The 19,763-nt window shown below is 39.6% G+C and overlaps 1 protein-coding gene across 4 annotated transcripts; it reads left to right on the forward strand.

Annotated features, from left to right (window-relative positions):
• Nucleotides 1-94: 94 nt before the first annotated feature.
• Nucleotides 95-16,653, forward strand: LOC105390099 (U4/U6 small nuclear ribonucleoprotein Prp3). 4 transcript variants are annotated; one of them, XM_048629893.1, is made up of 16 exons: nucleotides 95-454; nucleotides 631-1,027; nucleotides 1,293-1,461; nucleotides 1,984-1,995; nucleotides 2,425-2,511; nucleotides 3,024-3,145; nucleotides 3,782-3,973; nucleotides 7,359-7,486; nucleotides 7,888-8,087; nucleotides 8,623-8,714; nucleotides 10,649-10,704; nucleotides 10,970-11,123; nucleotides 14,375-14,430; nucleotides 15,168-15,317; nucleotides 15,706-15,838; nucleotides 16,369-16,653. In XM_048629893.1, exons 1-16 carry the CDS (start codon nucleotides 327-329, stop codon nucleotides 16,480-16,482), a joined length of 2,190 nt encoding a protein of 729 aa, XP_048485850.1. In that variant the 5' UTR covers nucleotides 95-326; the 3' UTR covers nucleotides 16,483-16,653. The 4 variants fall into 4 exon arrangements, with proteins under 4 accessions (XP_048485850.1, XP_048485849.1, XP_048485851.1 ...); XM_048629892.1 differs by lacking the exon at nucleotides 10,649-10,704 and having other exon boundaries at nucleotides 96-454; nucleotides 8,623-8,770; XM_048629894.1 differs by lacking the exons at nucleotides 1,984-1,995; nucleotides 10,649-10,704 and having other exon boundaries at nucleotides 96-454; nucleotides 8,623-8,770.
• Nucleotides 16,654-19,763: the final 3,110 nt, after the last annotated feature.

Genomic DNA, 19,763 nt, shown 5'->3' on the forward strand with positions numbered 1-19,763 from the left:
GATGAGAGGCTGTTAATATTCTGAGATTCCGAGTATTCACGATAAAAAAAAAACACAGAGTAAATTTCTATTGTGTACATATTTTTTGTAGTCTGTGATACATATAAAAACTAAAAAAGTCAAACAATAGCAATAATTTGGCTTTCGTGTATAAAATAACGGAAAAGTGATAAATTCAGAAGTTTATCTTATTGATTGCGTTAAAATTTAGATGAAATGTGCATAATTTATATTTTAAATACAGTTGGCTGTGCCTAAAATATTTTTTTTCCCAATTTCCGAATATAACCTCTAAATTAGCGACCTTTTCTTGTTAGTGGTTTACAATGGCTTTGCAACTGTCCCGACGGGAGGTGGACGATCTCCGGTCGTCTCTGGACCGCGCCATTTACCGCACCATCGGCAAATCAGACAGCTCATTGTTATCCACCGTATCTTCTTGTCTCAGCAATGGGTAAGTTTACTTACACTAACATTTCCTTATTCAAAACATACACTATATTACAGATTTTTTTATTCACTATGGCGTATTGGATAATATTTTGTTTAACCTAAGCAGTATAACAAGTGGATAGAGTAATATTATAATAATTATCAACAACAAACCTTATGATTTTTTTAACTTTCCAGATATGAACGGAGAAAGATCATTGACAAAATATCATCACACATAGACTCAAAGAAGGCAAGCAAACTAGCAGACAAAATTATAGCTCTAGCACAAGAGCTGGTATCTAGCTCAAAATCTTCATCGCAGAAACGCAAACATGAGAGCAGTTCTAGGGATAAAGACAAAGATGTTAAGAAGTCTCGGTCAGATCGAGACAGGCATGAGACAAAATATGATGATGAGAAAGACTCGAAGTCTGATTCAAAACCCAAAGAGTCTAAAAGTGATGAGCAAAATGGGGCTAAAGTGGAAAGGAAAAGTGGGTTTTCGAGTAACGGAGTTGATGTGCCCCCAGCATTGGCAGAAGGGGAGAGTATTGGATCGAAAATTGCTGGCTTGAGTGCAGACAGAATTAAGGTGTGTAATATTTAGCTTGTGATTATTTATACTTGCATGCCATGCTAAATAAAAGCATGGCTACTTGAAATTTTTCATGGAATTCACATTCACAAATTCAAAACAATGTGGATCAATATTGGCAGGTGGGAATTGGCTTAAGATTAGGAACATTTTAGATATGCACAAAGATTTTATTGAATGAGCTGCACCTGCCTGACTCACTCAATAAATAAAAAAAATGTATTATAATGTTAATTAAAATTTCCAATTTTAAACTTTACAGTTGATGATGGCAAATGCTCAAAAGGAAATCGAGGAACGTAAGAAAGCTTTAATGACAATGAAAGGTGAGGACAAATCCGAGGCGGTGAGCTTAGCTGTAGCGACCGCGCAGATCAAAGCTCAGGGCTCCGTGCCAGGTCTGACCAAACCAGGTCTCTTCTCTAAGCCAGGTATGTTCGGTAACTGTTGGTCGCAATGTGATGTCCCGCTTTGGTGATGGCTGCTACGCATGTATGTTGAGCTTTATTATAAGTAATTATTTTTATGTTAGGTTTGCTTAAAATATGTATACAGTTATGGTCTAGGAATACAACTATGCAGTCAAAAGGAAACCATAAAACTATATTATGTTTTCTATTCTCTACTCAGGTTTTAGTAATATTCAAGCTGTAGATGTCCAAATTCTGGATATTTGAAACAGTTGCTAGTTTAACTTAATCACACAAAAAAAAAAAAACTTAAACACACACGCTCATGCCTAATATTATACTACTTTCTGGATATAAAAAGCTGCTGCTGCTGCTACTTGCTGAAATAATACAGCAATTTGTAAAAAGCTAGATCTCTGTTATTTTAGTTTGTTGCTTTTTGCACGGCTATAAAAGATGATGTACTTAAAAAAAATATGAATTAAAAAAATACTGAAACTCAAAGACTCAAATTATAATTTTATACTTGCATGCCTATCCCAGATTTGATAAGAGGTGAGTAAAAGTTTCTGGTTTTGACAAAGTCGCCTTGTAGCTTTCGTGAGCGTCATGTTACACTTACATGATATCAAATACCAGTCATTAGATTTCCAATGGGAAAACCTTTGCACTTTACTGCATAAGGCATGTCCTCATTGGGAGGTCAATAACTAACAACTAATGTTCTTGGCATCCCTTCACCACCATGACAAAGCCTCGTTCAGCTAGACTAGCATAGGGCAAGACGCGCTTGTCAAGATCTGACAAAAGTTCTCTGTTACGCTCGCCATCAAAGCCACGCGATGTGAGGGAGCGCTACGCAAAACTTTTGTCATGTCTTGGTTTGCGCGTGTTGCGCCCCATTCTAGGCCTTCTGCACTAGTGTTTGTCACCGCCACGCTTAGAATAAGAACACTTATTAATAATGAAATGATCACGTTACAGACGCGACGTCGTCAGCCAGTCGAGAGGAGCTGGAGAAACAGAGGAAGATCGCGGAGCTGCAGGCCCGGATACAGAGGAAACTGGCCGGTAAACTATTTACTTATTCTCTCTTTTATCATAAATAGCGGGAGCTTTCTTAAGTAAATCTTAAAAATTCAAGTTTTCTTGTAATGATTCCCATTCCTCAGCAATTTTACCCCCTTATTCATAGAAAAGTTACAAGACGTTTTAACTAATAAACTGTTTTGCCCCTCTCTGTCAAAGAACAAATTGTTCTTTGTCGGAAAGGGACAAAACAGTTTATTAGTTAAAACGTTCTGTAACTTCTCTATGAATAAGGGGGTTATAATTTATTTATAACTGCCATAAATGTTATCTTATTCTATCTCTGGTCTTCAATCAATTATAAAACAAAAATACCCCAAAATATCCCCTACTCCCTATGTCTTTCCTTAACCCACACCGTTCTGCTACACTCCTATCCCCTCCCTGTCGATTCCATTTCATCCCATCCCGTCCCCTACCCTTCCCTAACCATTAAAAACAACTCTAGTACCCATGCCCTATGAGCAGTTAAAACTCCCACCTCCCCTCACCAGGTGGCGCCCTCCAATCAGCCGGGGCGACCGGGCCGGCGCCGCTGATCCTCGACCGCGAGGGGCGCACCATCGACACTAGCGGGAAGCAGGTGCAGCTCACGCATGTCGTGCCCACGCTTAAGGTATGAGATAGGTTGTTGATAAAGTTGCACCCTGTTTTGGGTGTTGCGAAAGTTGGGGTAGTAGGCCAAAAATAGGTGACTCAGAGGGCCATTCAGAAAATCTTTCGTGAATTTATAAAAGTTGTTTAAAAGGAGTAATAGGAGGCTATTACTATACCCTTTTGAACACTCTGTATAGGTAGCTATGTATCCCTTGAGTCACGCCCTTTCAGCTTACTTAACCCTTTTTTGTAAAACTATGTATGTGTAGGTTAGTCTGGCGTACCTTTAGGCTATCAGCAGCTGTAGTTAAAATCTGACTGATAAATCCTTTCAAACTCTAGTCTACCCACACCACAATGCAATTTGCCGTGCACGTCCACCAGATGGCGCCACATAAACTCAAACCTCACATTTACAAACTTAACTTCTTTCATGAAAATGAAAATATTTTACTGTAAGAAAGTAAGTACATTACATTGTATTCTGGCTCCCAAACGTTCTCTCTATTGTCTATTTCCTATCTATGTGGTTGTCTGGAAGAGATTACTTTTAGTAATAAGGCCGCCGATTGTACTATTTATTTTCTATGTTTGTGAAACTGTTTCTGTTTGTGTGCAATAAAGAATATTTTATCTTTTATCTTTCACCCAATAGGCGAACATCCGCGCAAAGCGCCGCGAGGAGTTCAAGGCCCAACTCTCATCCGCGTCCACATCCGAGGCGGCGTCCGAGGGGCGCTGGGTGGACGCGCGCGTGCAGTGCAAGCCCCCGGCGCGGACCAAGCGCGCGCTGCGCTTCCACGAGCCGGGCAAGTTCCGGCAGATGGCGGAGCGGTTGAGGATGAAGGTTAGTGTGATAATTGGGCCTTTGAGTAACTAAAAATGGGGATTTCGTGACAGAAACACTCGATTTAGTGACATAAATTATCGATTTAGTGACAAAAACCTTCGATTTAGTGACAAAACACTCGATTTAATGACCAAAACCCTCGATTCAGTGACAAAAAAACTCGATTTAGTGACTCTTCAGCATATTTAGTTACCTGCGGACGTAGTAAGATACAGCCGGTCGCGTACGTAGTCCCACTGGCAGTGTCTCCGGGCGAGGGGCGTCCGAGGGGCGCGGGGGGGACGCGCGCGTGCAGTGCAAGCCCCCGGCGGGGACCAAGCGCTTCCACGAGCCGGGCAAGTTCTGGCAGATGGCGGAGCGGTTGAGGATGAAGGTTAGTGACTTAAATTGAGGATTTAGTTACTAAAAATGGCGATTTAGTTACTTAATCTGAGGATTCAGTGACAGAAAACCTCGATTTAGTGACAAACAGAGTTGTTTAGTGACAAATATAGTCGATTTAGTGACAAAAACCGTCGATTTAGTGACAAAAACTCTCGATTTAGTGTCAAAACGCTCGATTTAGTGACAGAACCCTCGATTTAGTGACTCACCGGCTTAATTAGTGACTCTCGGACGTAGTAGACCTAGTAAGACACACCCGGTCGCGTACGTAGTCCCACGGGCAGTGTCTCCGGGCGAGGGGCGTCCGAGCCGTGCCGGGCAAGTTCCGGCAGATGGCGGAGAGGCTTAGGATGAAGGTTAGTGTGTTAATTGGGCCATTGGGTAACCAAAAATACAAATTTCGTGAAAAAAACACTAGATTTAGTGACAAAAATACTCAATTTAGTGACAAAACTCTCGATTTAGTGACAAAAACACTCGATTTAGTGACAAAACCCTTCGATTCAGTCACAAAAACCTTAAATTTAGTGACAAAACCCTCGATTCAGTGACAAAAACTCTCGATTTAGTGACTCTTCAGCTTATCTAGTGACTCTCGGACGCATTAGGTCTAGTAAGATACACCCGGTCGCGTGCGTAGTCCCACGGGCAGTGTCTCCGGGCGAGGGGCGTCCGAGGGGCGCGGGGGGACGCGCGCGTGCAGTGCAAGCCCCCGGCGCGGACCAAGCGCTTCCACGAGCCGGGCAAGTTCCGGCAGATGGCGGAGCGACTTAGGATGAAGGTTACTGACTTAAACTGAAGATTTAGTAACTAAAAATGGCGATTTAGTGACTTAAACTGACGATTTCGTGACAGAAATTTTCGATTTAGTGACAAAAACCATCGATTTAGTGACAAAACACTCGATTTCGTGACAAAACACTCGATTTAGTGACAAATCGCTCGATTTAGTTACTCTTCAGCTTATTTCGTGACCCGCGGACTCATTGACTCACTCAAAAACTAATTATACCTATAGGGAACGAAAAAGATATACTCTCAGAACTTAAAACTATCACGGTAGAAGAGATTGAAAAAATTATTAACAATTTAGACTTAAATACTAGTGCTGGGATAGATAAAATAACTACAAAATCCATAAAGTGCATTAAAAACATTGTGAAAGACGAACTAACTCATTGCCTTAACCTATGTATTAGTAACGGTAACTTCCCAGATAGTATGAAAATCGCGAAAGTGACACCAATTTTTAAGTCTGGTAACAAAGAAAACCCAGGGGATTATCGCCCAGTTTCAGTTTTGCCAGTGACATCAAAAATACTTGAAAGAATACTTCATACTAGACTTGCATCATATTTAGATTCCACTAATTTCCTATTTGAACGACAGTATGGATTTCGCCCAAAATCAAATACACTATCTGCAACTATCGACTTGACAACACAAATAAAACTGAGCATCGATGGTAAAAATATAGTTCTGGGTATATTTATCGACCTGAAAAAAGCGTTCGATACAGTAAGTCACAGCATTCTTCTAAAAAAACTAAAAGGTATTGGTGTCACTGGTACAGCCTATGAGATGTTCCAATCATATCTTACTAATAGGTATCAAATAGTTAAGATCGACAACTTTGAAAGTAATGCTCAACTCATCAAGTGTGGAGTGCCACAAGGATCCATTTTGGGACCTTTACTTTTCCTTATTTACATAAATAACATAAAGGATATTGGGCTTACAGGACAAACTTATCTATATGCTGATGACACATGTCTTTTTTATTTCGGCAGTTCTATTGACAGTATTATCAAAGAGGCTCAGGAAGACTTAGATAAACTTTCCATATGGTTTCAGTGCAACCTTCTAACTGTGAATACCTCCAAAACGAATTATATGATATTCTCAGCCAAAAATAAGAAAATTCCAGATCATGAACCATTAACCATCAACGGGGAAACCATTACTAAATCCAACCAGGAAAAATATTTGGGTCTAATTTTAGATCCTAAACTAACATGGAAACCTCATCTAGACCGAATAAAAACGAAACTGTCTTCAGTAAGAGGGGCTATACGAGGAATTGTGGGGTGTTTACCAACTAGTGTCCGGTACACAATCTACAATTCTTTGGTTAAACCTCACTTAGAATACCTGATAGAAATTTGGGGAGCAGCTGCCAGAACGAATCTTAAACAAATACAAATTGCTCAAAACAAACTTGTCAAAACTTTGTTCAATTTTGATTATTTAGAAGCAACACAAATTATCTACGAAAAAACTAAATTGATGCACATTAATCAACTATACACTTTTAAAACATGCATTTTCATTCATAAAGTACTTAATAAAACTACACATTCACAACTATCTTTCACTAAAAAACAACAAAAATACAACACAAGAAATGCAAATAATTTAAAGTTAATCTCCCACCGGACTTTGTATGGCAAGAAAAGTATAGCTTATGAGGGAGCACAGCTATACAACAAATTACCTAAAGACATCAAAAATGTAAAATCGCCATTTATATTTAAAAAATTGCTAAAGGGTTATATTTATAAAAATGTCACTGTTATAAAATAGTAATATAGCTGCTAAGTACTTATTATTTGTTTAGCTACGTAACCTACACAATATAATACAAAAATATATAACTATAACTACAACTATTGTATAACCTTCAACAACTTGCATTCGCAAAAAATGTAAATATTATTATTTAAGGACTAACATAGATACTTAAGTTAATTAATTAACATCTCATTTTAAGTGAACAAATGTATATTATGTTCTTATGAGAATAAACGTTTAAACCTAAACCTACCTATAATCCTCATTTCTGATACTAAAATATGTTCCTTAAAGAACCCCAGAGAGCATAGCTCTTTCCATAGCACGCTCAGCTTTAAATCAGCGGAGCAGTCCAGCCTTCAGTATCCACGTCAACATTTAACAAATATGAAATCTTCACAATTAATCCTTATAATCTCTCCCCCAGGCGCAACTGGAGAAGCTGCAGTCAGAGATATCTCAGATCGCGCGCAAGACGGGCATCTCGTCGGCCACCAAGCTCGCGCTGCTGGCGGCCGACACGCCTGATGCTGAGGAGATACCGGATATTGAGTGGTGAGTTTCATGATCATGAGGTTTGGGGTGCACGAAAATAGCCTACCGATAATATCAAATGCACCTTGTATATGTCTGGAGCACCCAGAGTTTAGCGACAGACGCTAATCTGACAATCCGTTCAGTGGACGCAATAAGAAGCTAAAAAGATAAGCGATGCGAAAGAAAATATGTATATTAATATTAATAACGCCAAATACAGAAAAGTAATACAGAGATTTAGACAATGAAACACATAAAATATAGGCATATTTATTCATACTACGCTTGATTTTTCGTGTCCACTAAAAACTCTTCTACCAACAATCATCGGTTCTTCGAAAGATGTCATTGGCCCACTGTTTTAATATTCTCCCTATATTTTAACCACAAACAAATTATAAATATCTTCTTAAATCCAGGTGGGACAGCGTAATCCTGCTAACACCTGAAGAGCGGGAAGCGAAACGCAACGCCAACAAATCCGCCGATCAGTCGGACGACCGCTCCGACGACCAGCGGGTGGACGCGTGTAATACTGGTGATGACGATATATTGGACAACTTGAATGAGGAAGCCATTACTGACCTGGTGGAGCATCCGCAGCAGTTGAGGCCAGCTAGTGAGTATTATACCTTGTTACTGTTTAAAAGTTTACTGATAGAAAATATTAAAATACCCAAGCCAACATGTTCCTACACCAGGAATTTCCATAACTCGTAGAACAAAAGTTGTTCCGAATGACCCCTTGGGTCAAGCCAAAATCCTGACATAAAGATACATAGCAAGTATTACATAAATTATACCACCGCGGCGAATGCAAGGAAGATGAAGAAACTTGCTAATTTACCAAAATATTGACTTTCAATGCAAATGGTACATCACTCTTTACGGTTTTTAGGGATGTATGAAGAAAATATGCATTACAATACAAAATGGCGACGTTAGGTCACCACACGCAAAACCATCGTTATAACCCAATAAATAACCCTCACATCCTCCCCCAGGCGAGGCCCTCAATGCTTTCCTGTACCTTCTGTAGGTTGGCTGGTAGAAAATGCTTTTAGCATTAAGTCCATATACATTTTATAGACTAATATTTCATATTTGTGCAATAAAGTATAAAATAAGTAAATAACCCCCATTTCCTCCCTCAGCCGAGCCCCTCAAGCCCACCTACATGCCGGTATTCCTCACGAAGAAGGAGCGCAAGAAGCTGCGGCGCCAGAGCCGGCGCGAGGCGTGGAAGGAGGAGCAGGAGAAGGTCAGACTGGGGCTGGAGGCACCACCGGAGCCTAAACTCAGGTATATAGTCTAGAAAGCTTAGAGCCTAGAAGTAGCTAAGATGTAAGGTCAGACAACGTCGTTGGTGAATCAAAAATAAATAGACCAACGTAAAACAGATGTTTCGCCCTGTATAATGGGTACACTACATAAATCCGAATTACTTTTTTACGAATATGAAAATAAAGATTTTTAAAATTACGAATTTCATAGTTCCGTATAATTCACAATCCCGAATTTCAAGTTTCCGAACAACGAAAATCACGAATAGTTAATAAACGAAATTTCAAACAACATATTTATTAAAATGACGAAAGTCAATTTTCCGAATATTATTATTTCGATGTTTTAAAAGTACGACCTTTTATTATAACGAATTGTTAAAATTACGAATCCCGAAGTTTTAATATTCCGAAAATACAAATTCCCGAATGTATCTTAGTTAACAAGAAATAGTTATTAAGAATAGTGTGTTTATTAACAGCATAATCCGTATACAATTTAACAATATTTTTTAAGCTATATTATGTGAAACGCTCCGCTAAGTCCTAAGGTTATTAAGGTTAATCACCGTAAAAATCCGAGCAATTTTATTGCTTTGTTGTGTTACTTAACAACAAATACTACAAATAGTTTTCTATTTACAATATTTTTACTCTATATTTAAAACGCTCCGCTCCGCTTCGCTGCGCTCCGCTTTGTTTTTCAATATCTATGTGCACCTAACACGCTCCTCCTCGCTTTGCTCGTCGTCGCACCTATCTTTAGGTTTAGGTCCTAAGGTTTTTAAGGTAAAACACCATAAAATTCCGAGCAATTGTTTTGCTCTATATTTGAAACGCTCCGCTCCGCTTCGCTGCGCTCCGCTTTGTTTTTCGATATCTATGTGCACCTAACACGCTCCTCCTCGCTTTGCTCGTCGTCGCACCTATCTTTAGGTTTTGGGTCTAAGGTTTTTAAGACGTTTACGGTTTTTTTGTCAATATCACGAATTATCACATTTTCGATCGGGATTTCAATTTTTCGTGATTATAATAAATCGGCATTTTATTTTTCGTATGCTTAAGTAATCGTATTTTTTAACGTTCGTGTATTTGACAATCGTAATAACAAATCTTCGTGATTATAATATTCGAAATTATAATTTACGTGATTTTTTGAATTCGGCATTTAAAAAAATCGGTATTGCAATATTTCGTAAATTACATATTCGGTGTTTTCAAATTCGGAAAAAAGTTTTTCGGAATATTTGGGTGTTCCCCTGTATAATACATTATGCGTCTGTCAAATACCGTGTCAAAACACCCGCTGAACACTGTTTTAACTCTATTGTGGTACAACAGCATGATTCCTCGGTTATAGCAGTTCTTATTATAGGCTATAGTCAGCAGCGTACTTAAAACCCTCCTGTCGTCTATAAGAATGTAAGTAATGAATAAGCAAGAAGCTGCCAGAGTCGGCGCGAGGCGTGGAAAGAAGAGCAGGAGAAGGTCAGACTGGGGCTGGAGGCTCCACCGGAACCTAAACTCAGGTAAGCCTAGGGCACCTAGAAGAAGGTGAGACACTATGTTAGGTGAGACAACGTTGTTGATTCGATATGAATCGTGCATCGGAATAGACGCACGTAAAACAGATGTTTAGCGCTTTCTTATAGGTTACGCTGCTATGAAACTAACATGGTTTTGACAAAAATGAGGAAAGAGGCTAAACCGTGTCAAAACACCCGCTGAACGCTGTCTTAACTCTATTGTGGTAAAACAGCATCAGTCCTTGGGTATAACAGTTCGCCTAATGGCTATAGAAATCCTTACATATATATAGCCTTGGTGTCGTCTGTAAGAATGTAAGTAGTGAATAAGCAAGAAGCTGCGGCGCCAGAGCCGGCGCGAGGCGTGGAAGGAGGAGCAGGAGAAGGTCAGACTGGGGCTGGAGGCACCCCCGGAACCTAAACTCAGGTATATAGTCTAAAAAACTTAGAGAAGTAGCTAAGAAGTAAGGTCAGACAACGTCGTAAGTGAATCAAAAATAAATAGACTAAAGTAAAACAGATGTTTAGCGCTGTATAATACATTATGCGTCTGTAAAATATTGTGTCAAAACACCCGCTGAACACTGTTTCACGGTTCTAGCAGTTCGTATTAGGTTATAGTCAGCGTTCTTATAACCCTACAGGCTCGGCCTGGAGACACCTTTGTAAATATGTATCCTCTTCATCATCAGGATATCGAACCTCATGCGGGCGCTAGGCACGGAGGCCGTGCAGGACCCCACGGCGATCGAGGCGAAGGTCCGGGAGCAGATCGCCAAGCGACAGAAGACGCACCTCGACGCCAACCAGGCCAGGGCACTTACTGCCGAACAGAAGAAGGAAAAGGTAAGGGTTTTAAAATAGTAAATATTGAAAAATTTAAGCAATACAAGGAAAATGAAAATATTCAAGGTATAGGAGAGGAATCAAGCTTTTTGATAGATACATTTTAAGTAAAATGGCATCTAATGAGTGAAGTAAACATGAAAGAGTGACTGAATCAGTAAGTGAGTCTAGCAATAGAGTGTAGAATGAATTAGACAACAATGAAAACAAATGAAAGCGTTAGCAATTCAGAGATTGTAGGAATGCTGGGTGCGTTATATCAACCACTGAATGAATAAAGAAGGGAATGACAGATTGAACGAGAGAATGAAGTAAGTGTAGAATGAATTAGACAACAATGAAAACAAATGAAAGCGCGAGTAATTCAGAGAGTGTAGGAAAGCCGGATGCGTGATCGCAACCATTGAATGAATAAATAAGAGCATGACAGTTTGAATGAGTGAATGAAGCAAGTGCAGGACCACACGGCGATCGAGGCGAAGGTCCGGGAGCAGATCGCCAAGCGACAGAAGACGCACCACGACGCCAACCAGGCCAGGGCACTTACTGCCGAACAGAAGAAGGAAAAGGTATGCTTTTTACACTATAAATAAGGCTTTTTATAGGTTAACGGCTAAAAATATATAGGGTAGCGGTAAACTGTAAAGGAACCAAGCGTTTTGGGGTTGGAAAATATATTGAGTGAAGTAAAATTGAAAGATTGAATGGATCAGTGAGTGAGTCAAATATATATAATGAAGTAGACATGATGAATGAGTAATGAGTAAAGAAATGCGGGATATGAGATAGTAACCAATGAATGAATAAAGAAGGGAATCACAGGGCACTCACAGCGGAGCAGAAGAAGGAAAAGGTATTGTATTTACAATATTGATAGATATAATACATGGGTTTAAACATTTAATATATTAAGGGCCGATTTTTCAATGCCAGGATAAAAGGTCAAATAACTATCTAGCGAATAATTTTATTTGGCTGTTTATCGGCTTGGTAGTTGCTAAACCATTTTTCAATGAGGCGTTTGTTAAAAAAAAAAAAAAGTTCCTTTTTGGAGAAATAGATGGCGTTGTCTGGGGTTGTACCAACTTTCAAACCCTCAGAACACACTCAGATCACAATATGTTATTCTGTGAGGCTAACGAAATGTGAAAGTGACGTAGGTAGGTAGAATTGTAGTATTATTTTCTCTATGATGTCGATGTCACTGTTGCTTCAGCGGTCAGTGCGATTGTGCGTACAGCCGTTCTTTTCAAGTTTTCTCAGTTTCCTTGTGTTTCTCCTGTATTAATTGAGTTGTAGTTGAGCTATCTGCTCCTCCTCCCTTGATACTGTAGAGTTAGTGCACTTGAGATAGTGACTCTTTTGAGATAGTGACTCTTGTGAGATAGTGACTCTTGTGATAGTGACTGCTATACTGTAATAATGCCTAAGGACTATGGATCATGGTCCCTTGCCAATCTGAAGATAGAGTTACGAAAACGGAATGCCAAACTAACTGGACGGAAAGCCAAGCCACATGCAGTCTGAGCCTCGGAAGGATGGCTCGCGCTACCACCCGACATTTAATCACAACTAGTGAGTTCTTATTCTGAGTTTAGTACTCTTTGCTCTCTATGTAATTTTTGACAGTTGGTACACTGCGTTTTCACGCCATCTATCGGCTTACCCAAAAGCTCAACTGACAGCTGTCAAGGAAAACGGCTCATTGTGATTTATTCCATAGGTAACTATCTTACCGATTTTTCTACTTGAACTCTGGAAAGGTGAAACAAGTATATGTAGACACCTAGTGCTAAAGCAGGACAGACTACTATTTTGATTGTCAGAGTCAACTGTCACTGTCAAGCCACAAGCCTCACTCACTGACTGTTTTGTTTGGTTGTTTATTGGGTTGTTTCAATTTTGGTATTTATATTTGTTATTTTTGGATCGCAATGGAATCACAAAAAAGAGAGCGTTCGGCGAATTTTAATATTAATGAAGTTACTGTGTTAGTGAGTGGTAGATACATTTTATTCAAACATGTCATAGAAAATAAAAAGACCGATGCAGCAACAAATAATAATTTTCTTCCATGCAGTCTGCATGGAAGAAAATTGAGTTTCTTTTAACTCCAGTGGTATAACCAGTCCGCTCATTGAAAATCCTTTAATTTAAGTACGAGGGCATCAAAAAAACAATGAAGAAGAAGTCGTAAGAAGAAGTCTTCCCTGCAAAGGCAGGAGATGTACAAAATTGGAGCTGGGCCCTCAAATGCTCCTTCATTTAACGATGTAGAAGAAAAGGTGTTAGGCATTTGCTCCAACATTAGCATTCAACGTATCCTTAATTTAAATTTAATGAATAAAAACTGAAAGAAATAACACCTATGTTTTATTATCAAGTACTGGATGGTTTCTCTCTTTTCTCCTCAGCCTATAGCCGTCCACTACTGGACATAGAAGATCATGCCGCCAAGCAGGAGGGATCTCTTAGATACTTAGGTATATGTAGCATAGGTTACCTACTTATCATAAAATGAAAAACTATAATGTACCTTAATATTTTATTATGAAGGAAGTGCTACTACATTCCTCTTTTTTTAAAAATTAATGCTTGAAAATAAATCAACATAATGTTTGTAGTCTGGCGCCTTTCGGCGATGAAATTCTTTTGCATCCCACATGCTGTAATGATCAGGCCTCGTTTTGACGACTCTGACTTTCCTTTCAACAGGATTAATACATTCGTTCATTACCTACTACCTCTTTTTCGATCGCCAAATCATCAATATCATCGAAAATATCCATTGAAAAGACGATTATTCTCTGCGCTTGTATAGTTTAGAATTGGTATAAACACAAAAAAGAACTTACTTAATAACCTCAAATGTCAAATTATCAATCGAATAAGCACTATCTGGCGGTTCAAGCAGCAGATAGATTTATTCTCCAGTTAACTGAGTTATTGGACGAATAAGTTCTATCTGACGGTTGAAAAATTCAATATTTCGCTATCTGTCGAATAAACGCTATCTGGTTGTCTATCTGAGCATTGAAAAATCGGCCCTAAGTGAATTAAAAGTGAAAGAGTGAATGTAGAGTTTAGTATGCTGTAGATTCCGATCGATGAAAACAAACTAATGATTGAGCAAATGATACAGGAAGTGTAGAAATGAGTAGTGTATAAACGGAAACAATCCATGATAAAATAAGAACAGATTGGCAGTAGCAACATTTTATAATATACCTATCATTTTATTTATTTTTCAGGTTGACAGAAAAATACGAGAAGACACCACTATGGGAGTGCACGTGGCTGTTTACAGGTACTTTTCAAAAGCTTTTTTTATTTCACTGTCGGTGTCATTTCCTGTCCTTTATCTCCCCCTCTTTCCATATATTTGATAGATAGATATTCTTTATTTGTACACAAAAACATGGACAAAAATTACCAAAAAACTTAATCTAACACATATGTACAAATGGCGGCCTTATCGCTTAAAGCGATTTCTTCCAGGCAACCTTTATTTTATACTAGCTGTTCCCGCGCGCTTCGCTTCGCCTTAAAAGTTTTCCCGTGGGAATTCCGGGATAAAAAGTAGCCTATGTTCTTTCCCAGGGTCTAGACCGTATGTATACCAAATTCCATTCAAATCCGTTCAGTAGTTTTGGCGTGAAAGAGTAACAGACAGACAGACAGACAGACAGACAGACAGACAGACAGACACAGTTACTTTCGCATTTATAATATTAGTTAGGATTGGATTCCCTCGAATTGATTTCAAAGTTTATTTCATCATTATTAAGGAAAATTATCTCTGAATCTTAGAAATGCCACCAAAAACCATTTAAAAGCGAAGCTAAGCGATGAAAAACGCATCTTTTAATAAAATATTATTATTATTTAATTCTTTATTGTACAAATATTACAAATAAAAGTACACATGGTGGACTTAATGCTAAAAGCAATTAATATCGTAATTAATTATAGTAATTAAATTAATATAGTAATTAATTATAGTATTTAAATTAATATAGTAATTAATTATCGTAACTATTACAGGATAAAAGACCTATTCGAGTGTGCATCGGCTAAATTCAAAGTGGAGCGCAACGCGAACCAACTTCACATGACGGGGTGTGTGCTGCTGCACCGCGGCTGTTGCGTGGTGGCCGTGGAGGGCGGGCCTAAACAACACGCTAAATACAAGCGGTGAGTACATTTAGAGTTCAACCACACTAACTTTACAACAAGAAAAATATTTTATTTTTCTCTAACTGGTAGCCCTAACGTAAGATACTTCACGTCAGTGTCAGGCGTTATAAAAAATCTTTCCCTAATAAAATTTGTTTGGTACAATGGTACAAGTACAACTGTTGTCTTCTATTCCATACACATGTTATGCTGGCACTTGCTTATTCGTATTTTTTATTGGATGTTTGGTGTCTTTGCCAAATACCAAAACATTTGGCAAAGTCGCCAATAATTTTGGCGAATATAGGGACTGACCACACATTGCAGTTTTACCAAATACGAATAGCCAAGTGCGGTGGTAGCAATTGATCAGATGAGTTCTACAACTGCCCAAATTCGTTCACAGATTAATGCTGCACAGAATAAAGTGGGAGGAAGACAAAGTGAAAGACGCGGACGGGAACGAAGTCCCCAACGAGTGCCGGCTGGTGTGGGAGGGGGTGGTGCAACAGCGAGCCTTCCAGGAGATCAAGTTCAAGGTGCGTCACGTCTGTCGGGGAACCGGCAATCGGGTTGGAAAGAGAATGAACCTGGTAGGGCTGGCGCGGGGCGCAATTAACACGTTACAAAATGTTTGGTTCGCGATCACTCACATCGCGCAGTCTCGAGAGCGAGCGCGACGGATAATTTTTGTCACGTCTTAATTGCGCCCCGTGCTAGCCCTTCAGGTAGGGCTACACAGGTTCGTTATGGACGTCGATAAACTCGTTTAGTGCGCGTCCACATTCCGGCGCCGTATTTATGGCGAATCGCGATATAGTGGCGTTTATCTACGCCGGTAAGAAACCTGTGTAGCGGCAGATGATCTAGTAAGGTGAGGAATGTGACGCGATTGGTGCTTGCGTTTAATAAGTCAAAAACCCGCTGTGATAGGTAGCTGTGGGTTTTCGTATTATATATATTTTACGTATTTTTAACCGACTTCAAAAAAAGGAGGAGGTTCACAATTCGTCGGGATCTTTTTTTTTATGATGATAAATAACGCATATTTTTTCTCTGTCCTGCACAGGTAGTACCAACGGAAAAGCAAGCCCGGGAACACTTCCAGAAGCATAATGTTGAGCATTATTGGGACTTGGCATACAGCGCTGCGGTCCTAGGCTCGGGCCTCGACGAACCATAGACAATATAGACCACAGGCTGAGTCTGACTGCGGTCGAAATAGTTCGCACTACTAAAACTAGATGGCGATGTCGCGATTTGGTCTCCTACCAGAGTTTTATTCGTAGTCTGTACAAAAAGTATACTGTAATTTTATTTGTATAATGTTGGAAGAATAAACTGTTTCGAAGTGATAACTTTGTTGCTTAATTTTCCACCAAAACTGCCATGTAGCTAAGTTTAGGTATGATACGCCAGCTGGCCTTTTACTTCTGAAAACTAATATAAAGATTTTTTTACCACATAGGATCACGACACTCGACTGTTTCTTAGTGGTTAATTCAGTGCACAGCAGATGACACTTGCCTGTTGTAAAGTTGGCTATGATTGTCACCACTATTTTTTTTCGAGTACCTACCCTAATGGCAATTTGACAGCGAAATAAAGTCAAAGCAACGACTCTATATGAATTTGATATGAATCTTAACTTTACTTTCTAAATGGGAGATTTTCAACCTTAGACAAAAACCGATTATAGATGGCGCTAGTAAAACTTCAACAGCACTGCATTTTTTTTTAAGCCGGCATGGATTCCATTCCAGTCCTTTCAGCCAATAAAAAAACTCAATGGATGTGAATTCAACTATATGCAATAACTAGCTGTTATATTATGTATAATTATTAAGTGTTAACTAGTTTAAGACAGATTTGTACCATTTATGACATTTTCCGACCCCTCAGAAGAATGCAGCTCATAAAAAATGACAGGCCGGATACCATCTATTGGTCGATTTTGGAACTTTTAAACGTCAAAAGAAAATCTCCTATTCCTTTCTCTACATGCTAAGCCAGAACTCGACACTGGCACAAATTGTTGGCAAAGCCGACCGACAGATTGCCACAAAATAAAATTGAAGTTGACAGGGACTGTCATATTTTGACAGTTCAGTTGTCAGATTGACAGCTGACAAATATTGATGATGTGAGGCTTTTGTTTTGCTATAATATTTCTCAATTCAACCATTTGATTTACTCAGCCTTCCTACAAAGGATTCCTTCTCTGCTTGGTCTCTACACTGGAAGGGATCGTGCAGATTCAGGGGCCTCTTTTTTTCTTCTATCCAGCCAAACATTCCAACCAAACCATGGTTCTTTAAATATAAGAAACTGCCAAAAGCCGTAGTTTCTATTTTATGCCGAATACGTCTAGGTCACTGCTGCACCCCGGTATTCCTAAATAAAATAAAAGTTAGGGACTCCTCTATATGCGAATGTGGACGAGAAGACGGGACCTTAAACCACATTTTCCTTAATTGTCCGCTATTTGGTCTGGATTGCCTGTACCCATATTTAACCAAATTAAAGGTCCCCCTTCCTGTTAACTTCCAACACCTCTTGTCATATTTTCCCAACCCTAATATAGTTTTTGCGCTTAGCAAATTCCTTCATATCAATAAAATAAAGTTATAATTTATCTATATGACGGGGAGGGGTCCGCCGGGCATCTCGTCTGGCGGTGGATTCATCGTGCGGGCGGAAATAATAGGCTCTTCGTGTAGTTCGTATCTTGATTATTCAGAATACAATCAACACTTAATGTAACAATGCAAGATCGCGATGATGCAGACGGATTACTTTTAGAAACGCGGCAAGTTCGATACAGCACACTGTTTCCCGTGTCACGTCCAACTCGTCCAAGCTCAGAATCCAGAATGGCCGCATGGCCGGTTCCACTTTTTAAACGACACGTGACCTCTTACTTTTTAAAATGTTGCCTGGGCTGTATCGACCTTACCCAAGGAAAATCCCTTGACGTTTCTGATTCGATTACGACGCGTTTACACGCTCAAATCAACATCGATGCGGCGTTTGTCTGCCAACGCTGCGACACGGCCATCATGACATCTCACACGTCCTCGTGTGAGTTATCTGGAAAGAAAGAAAAGCAACCGCAGTAACTGAATTTTACTCGGCCAGTCCTGACCTAGTCAGGGAAGAAAGCAGTGGGCTCATGAACTCTGCATTCATCACACTGATGAACTATGAAGCTTTAACTTGAACAGTATCAGACAAAAAGTCATTAAATCTCAAAATTGGATATCAAAGTTCAATTATTTACCCGTTTCAAAAAGGAAAATTTCAAAACAGCTTAAACCCATTGATGGAACAGCAATAACGTTAAAAATAATCAAAGAATGTATACACCACTACATTAATCATACTCTCATCCAAGACAACCTATCTCTGGCGTCTGATAGTGACTGAAGACAACCTCTATCCGGCTTCAGTCTACTACCACTTCCATCTAGTGGTATCAGACAAAACAAATCAATACTCGAAAGTTAATCCACTATCTTTAACTCTGTACTAAACAAAAACACGGATCAGTATCAGATTACCAATGGTCCTTGCTCACTTGTCCGGCAACCTCCATCCAGTTGCCTAAGTACTCATCACGAATGCACACCTCTATCCGGTGTCATTCCAGTGCCATTAAACAATTGAGCAAGACACACCACAGAAACACACAATTCAATCGATTGCTTCATCATTACTTAGCATAAAAAAGATCGTTATAAAAATATAGGGAATCAACTTTCGAACATTTACCTAATGAGGTCATGGACGCATGTTCATAACCCTAATGACCTTAGCTTAACAGGACCTCAGAATTTGATCAACCTCAATGTCATAACCTTTTTTTTTAAAGTCCACAGGTCTGGCAGCCCGACAGATTAACAGTTCCAGGACTCGAACCTCGAAAATAATTCCACAGTACCGGTCACACTAACCTCATCCACGTAATGAAACATCTAGCCTCTAAACTTTGAAGCTACAGTCATAGTTTAAACGAAAACAGCTCACCAGATTAATGCAACATCCCAGCAGGCGCGCTCACTACGCATAGATCGACCCTCTTCTCCTTGGCTGCACCGGATCCACTCGCTCCTCCACTGGCAGCATCCTGGTCCTCTCTGCGACGCTTTGGACAGCTGGATGCGAAGTGTCCCTGGCCCTGGCAGTGGAAGCCAGTGACCGCAGTCTTCGCTGTAGATGGAGGCGGTATCCTCTTGAAATTGTCACTTGGTTGGGAAGGGGAACGCTCTTCTGGTCTCCACCAACCACATCTTCTTTGTAAGCAGAACGTGGACTTGTGCCCTAATTTCTCACAGTAGTTGCACTTTATGGAAACAGAGGCACTGAAGCTGCGAATTTTCTTGCTATCGAGGTAGTCCTCGCTATTAGCTACTTTCCGTTTTAGAAACGAAACAGCCTTGAGCTTTTGCTGAAGCTGGTTGCGCG

The sequence above is a fragment of the Plutella xylostella genome, chromosome 24 (genome assembly GCF_932276165.1).
Source record: "Plutella xylostella chromosome 24, ilPluXylo3.1, whole genome shotgun sequence".
Lineage (NCBI taxonomy): Eukaryota > Metazoa > Arthropoda > Insecta > Lepidoptera > Plutellidae > Plutella > Plutella xylostella.

Coding starts and splice junctions, on each gene's coding strand:
- LOC105390099 (XM_048629893.1), top strand. CDS start 327: ATGGCTTTGCAACTGTCCCGACGGGAGGTGGACGATCTCCGGTCGTCT. Junction 3,146..3,781: donor ATGTCGTGCCCACGCTTAAG/GTATGAGATAGG, acceptor TTCACCCAATAG/GCGAACATCCGCGCAAAGCG. Junction 7,487..7,887: donor GAGATACCGGATATTGAGTG/GTGAGTTTCATG, acceptor TCTTAAATCCAG/GTGGGACAGCGTAATCCTGC.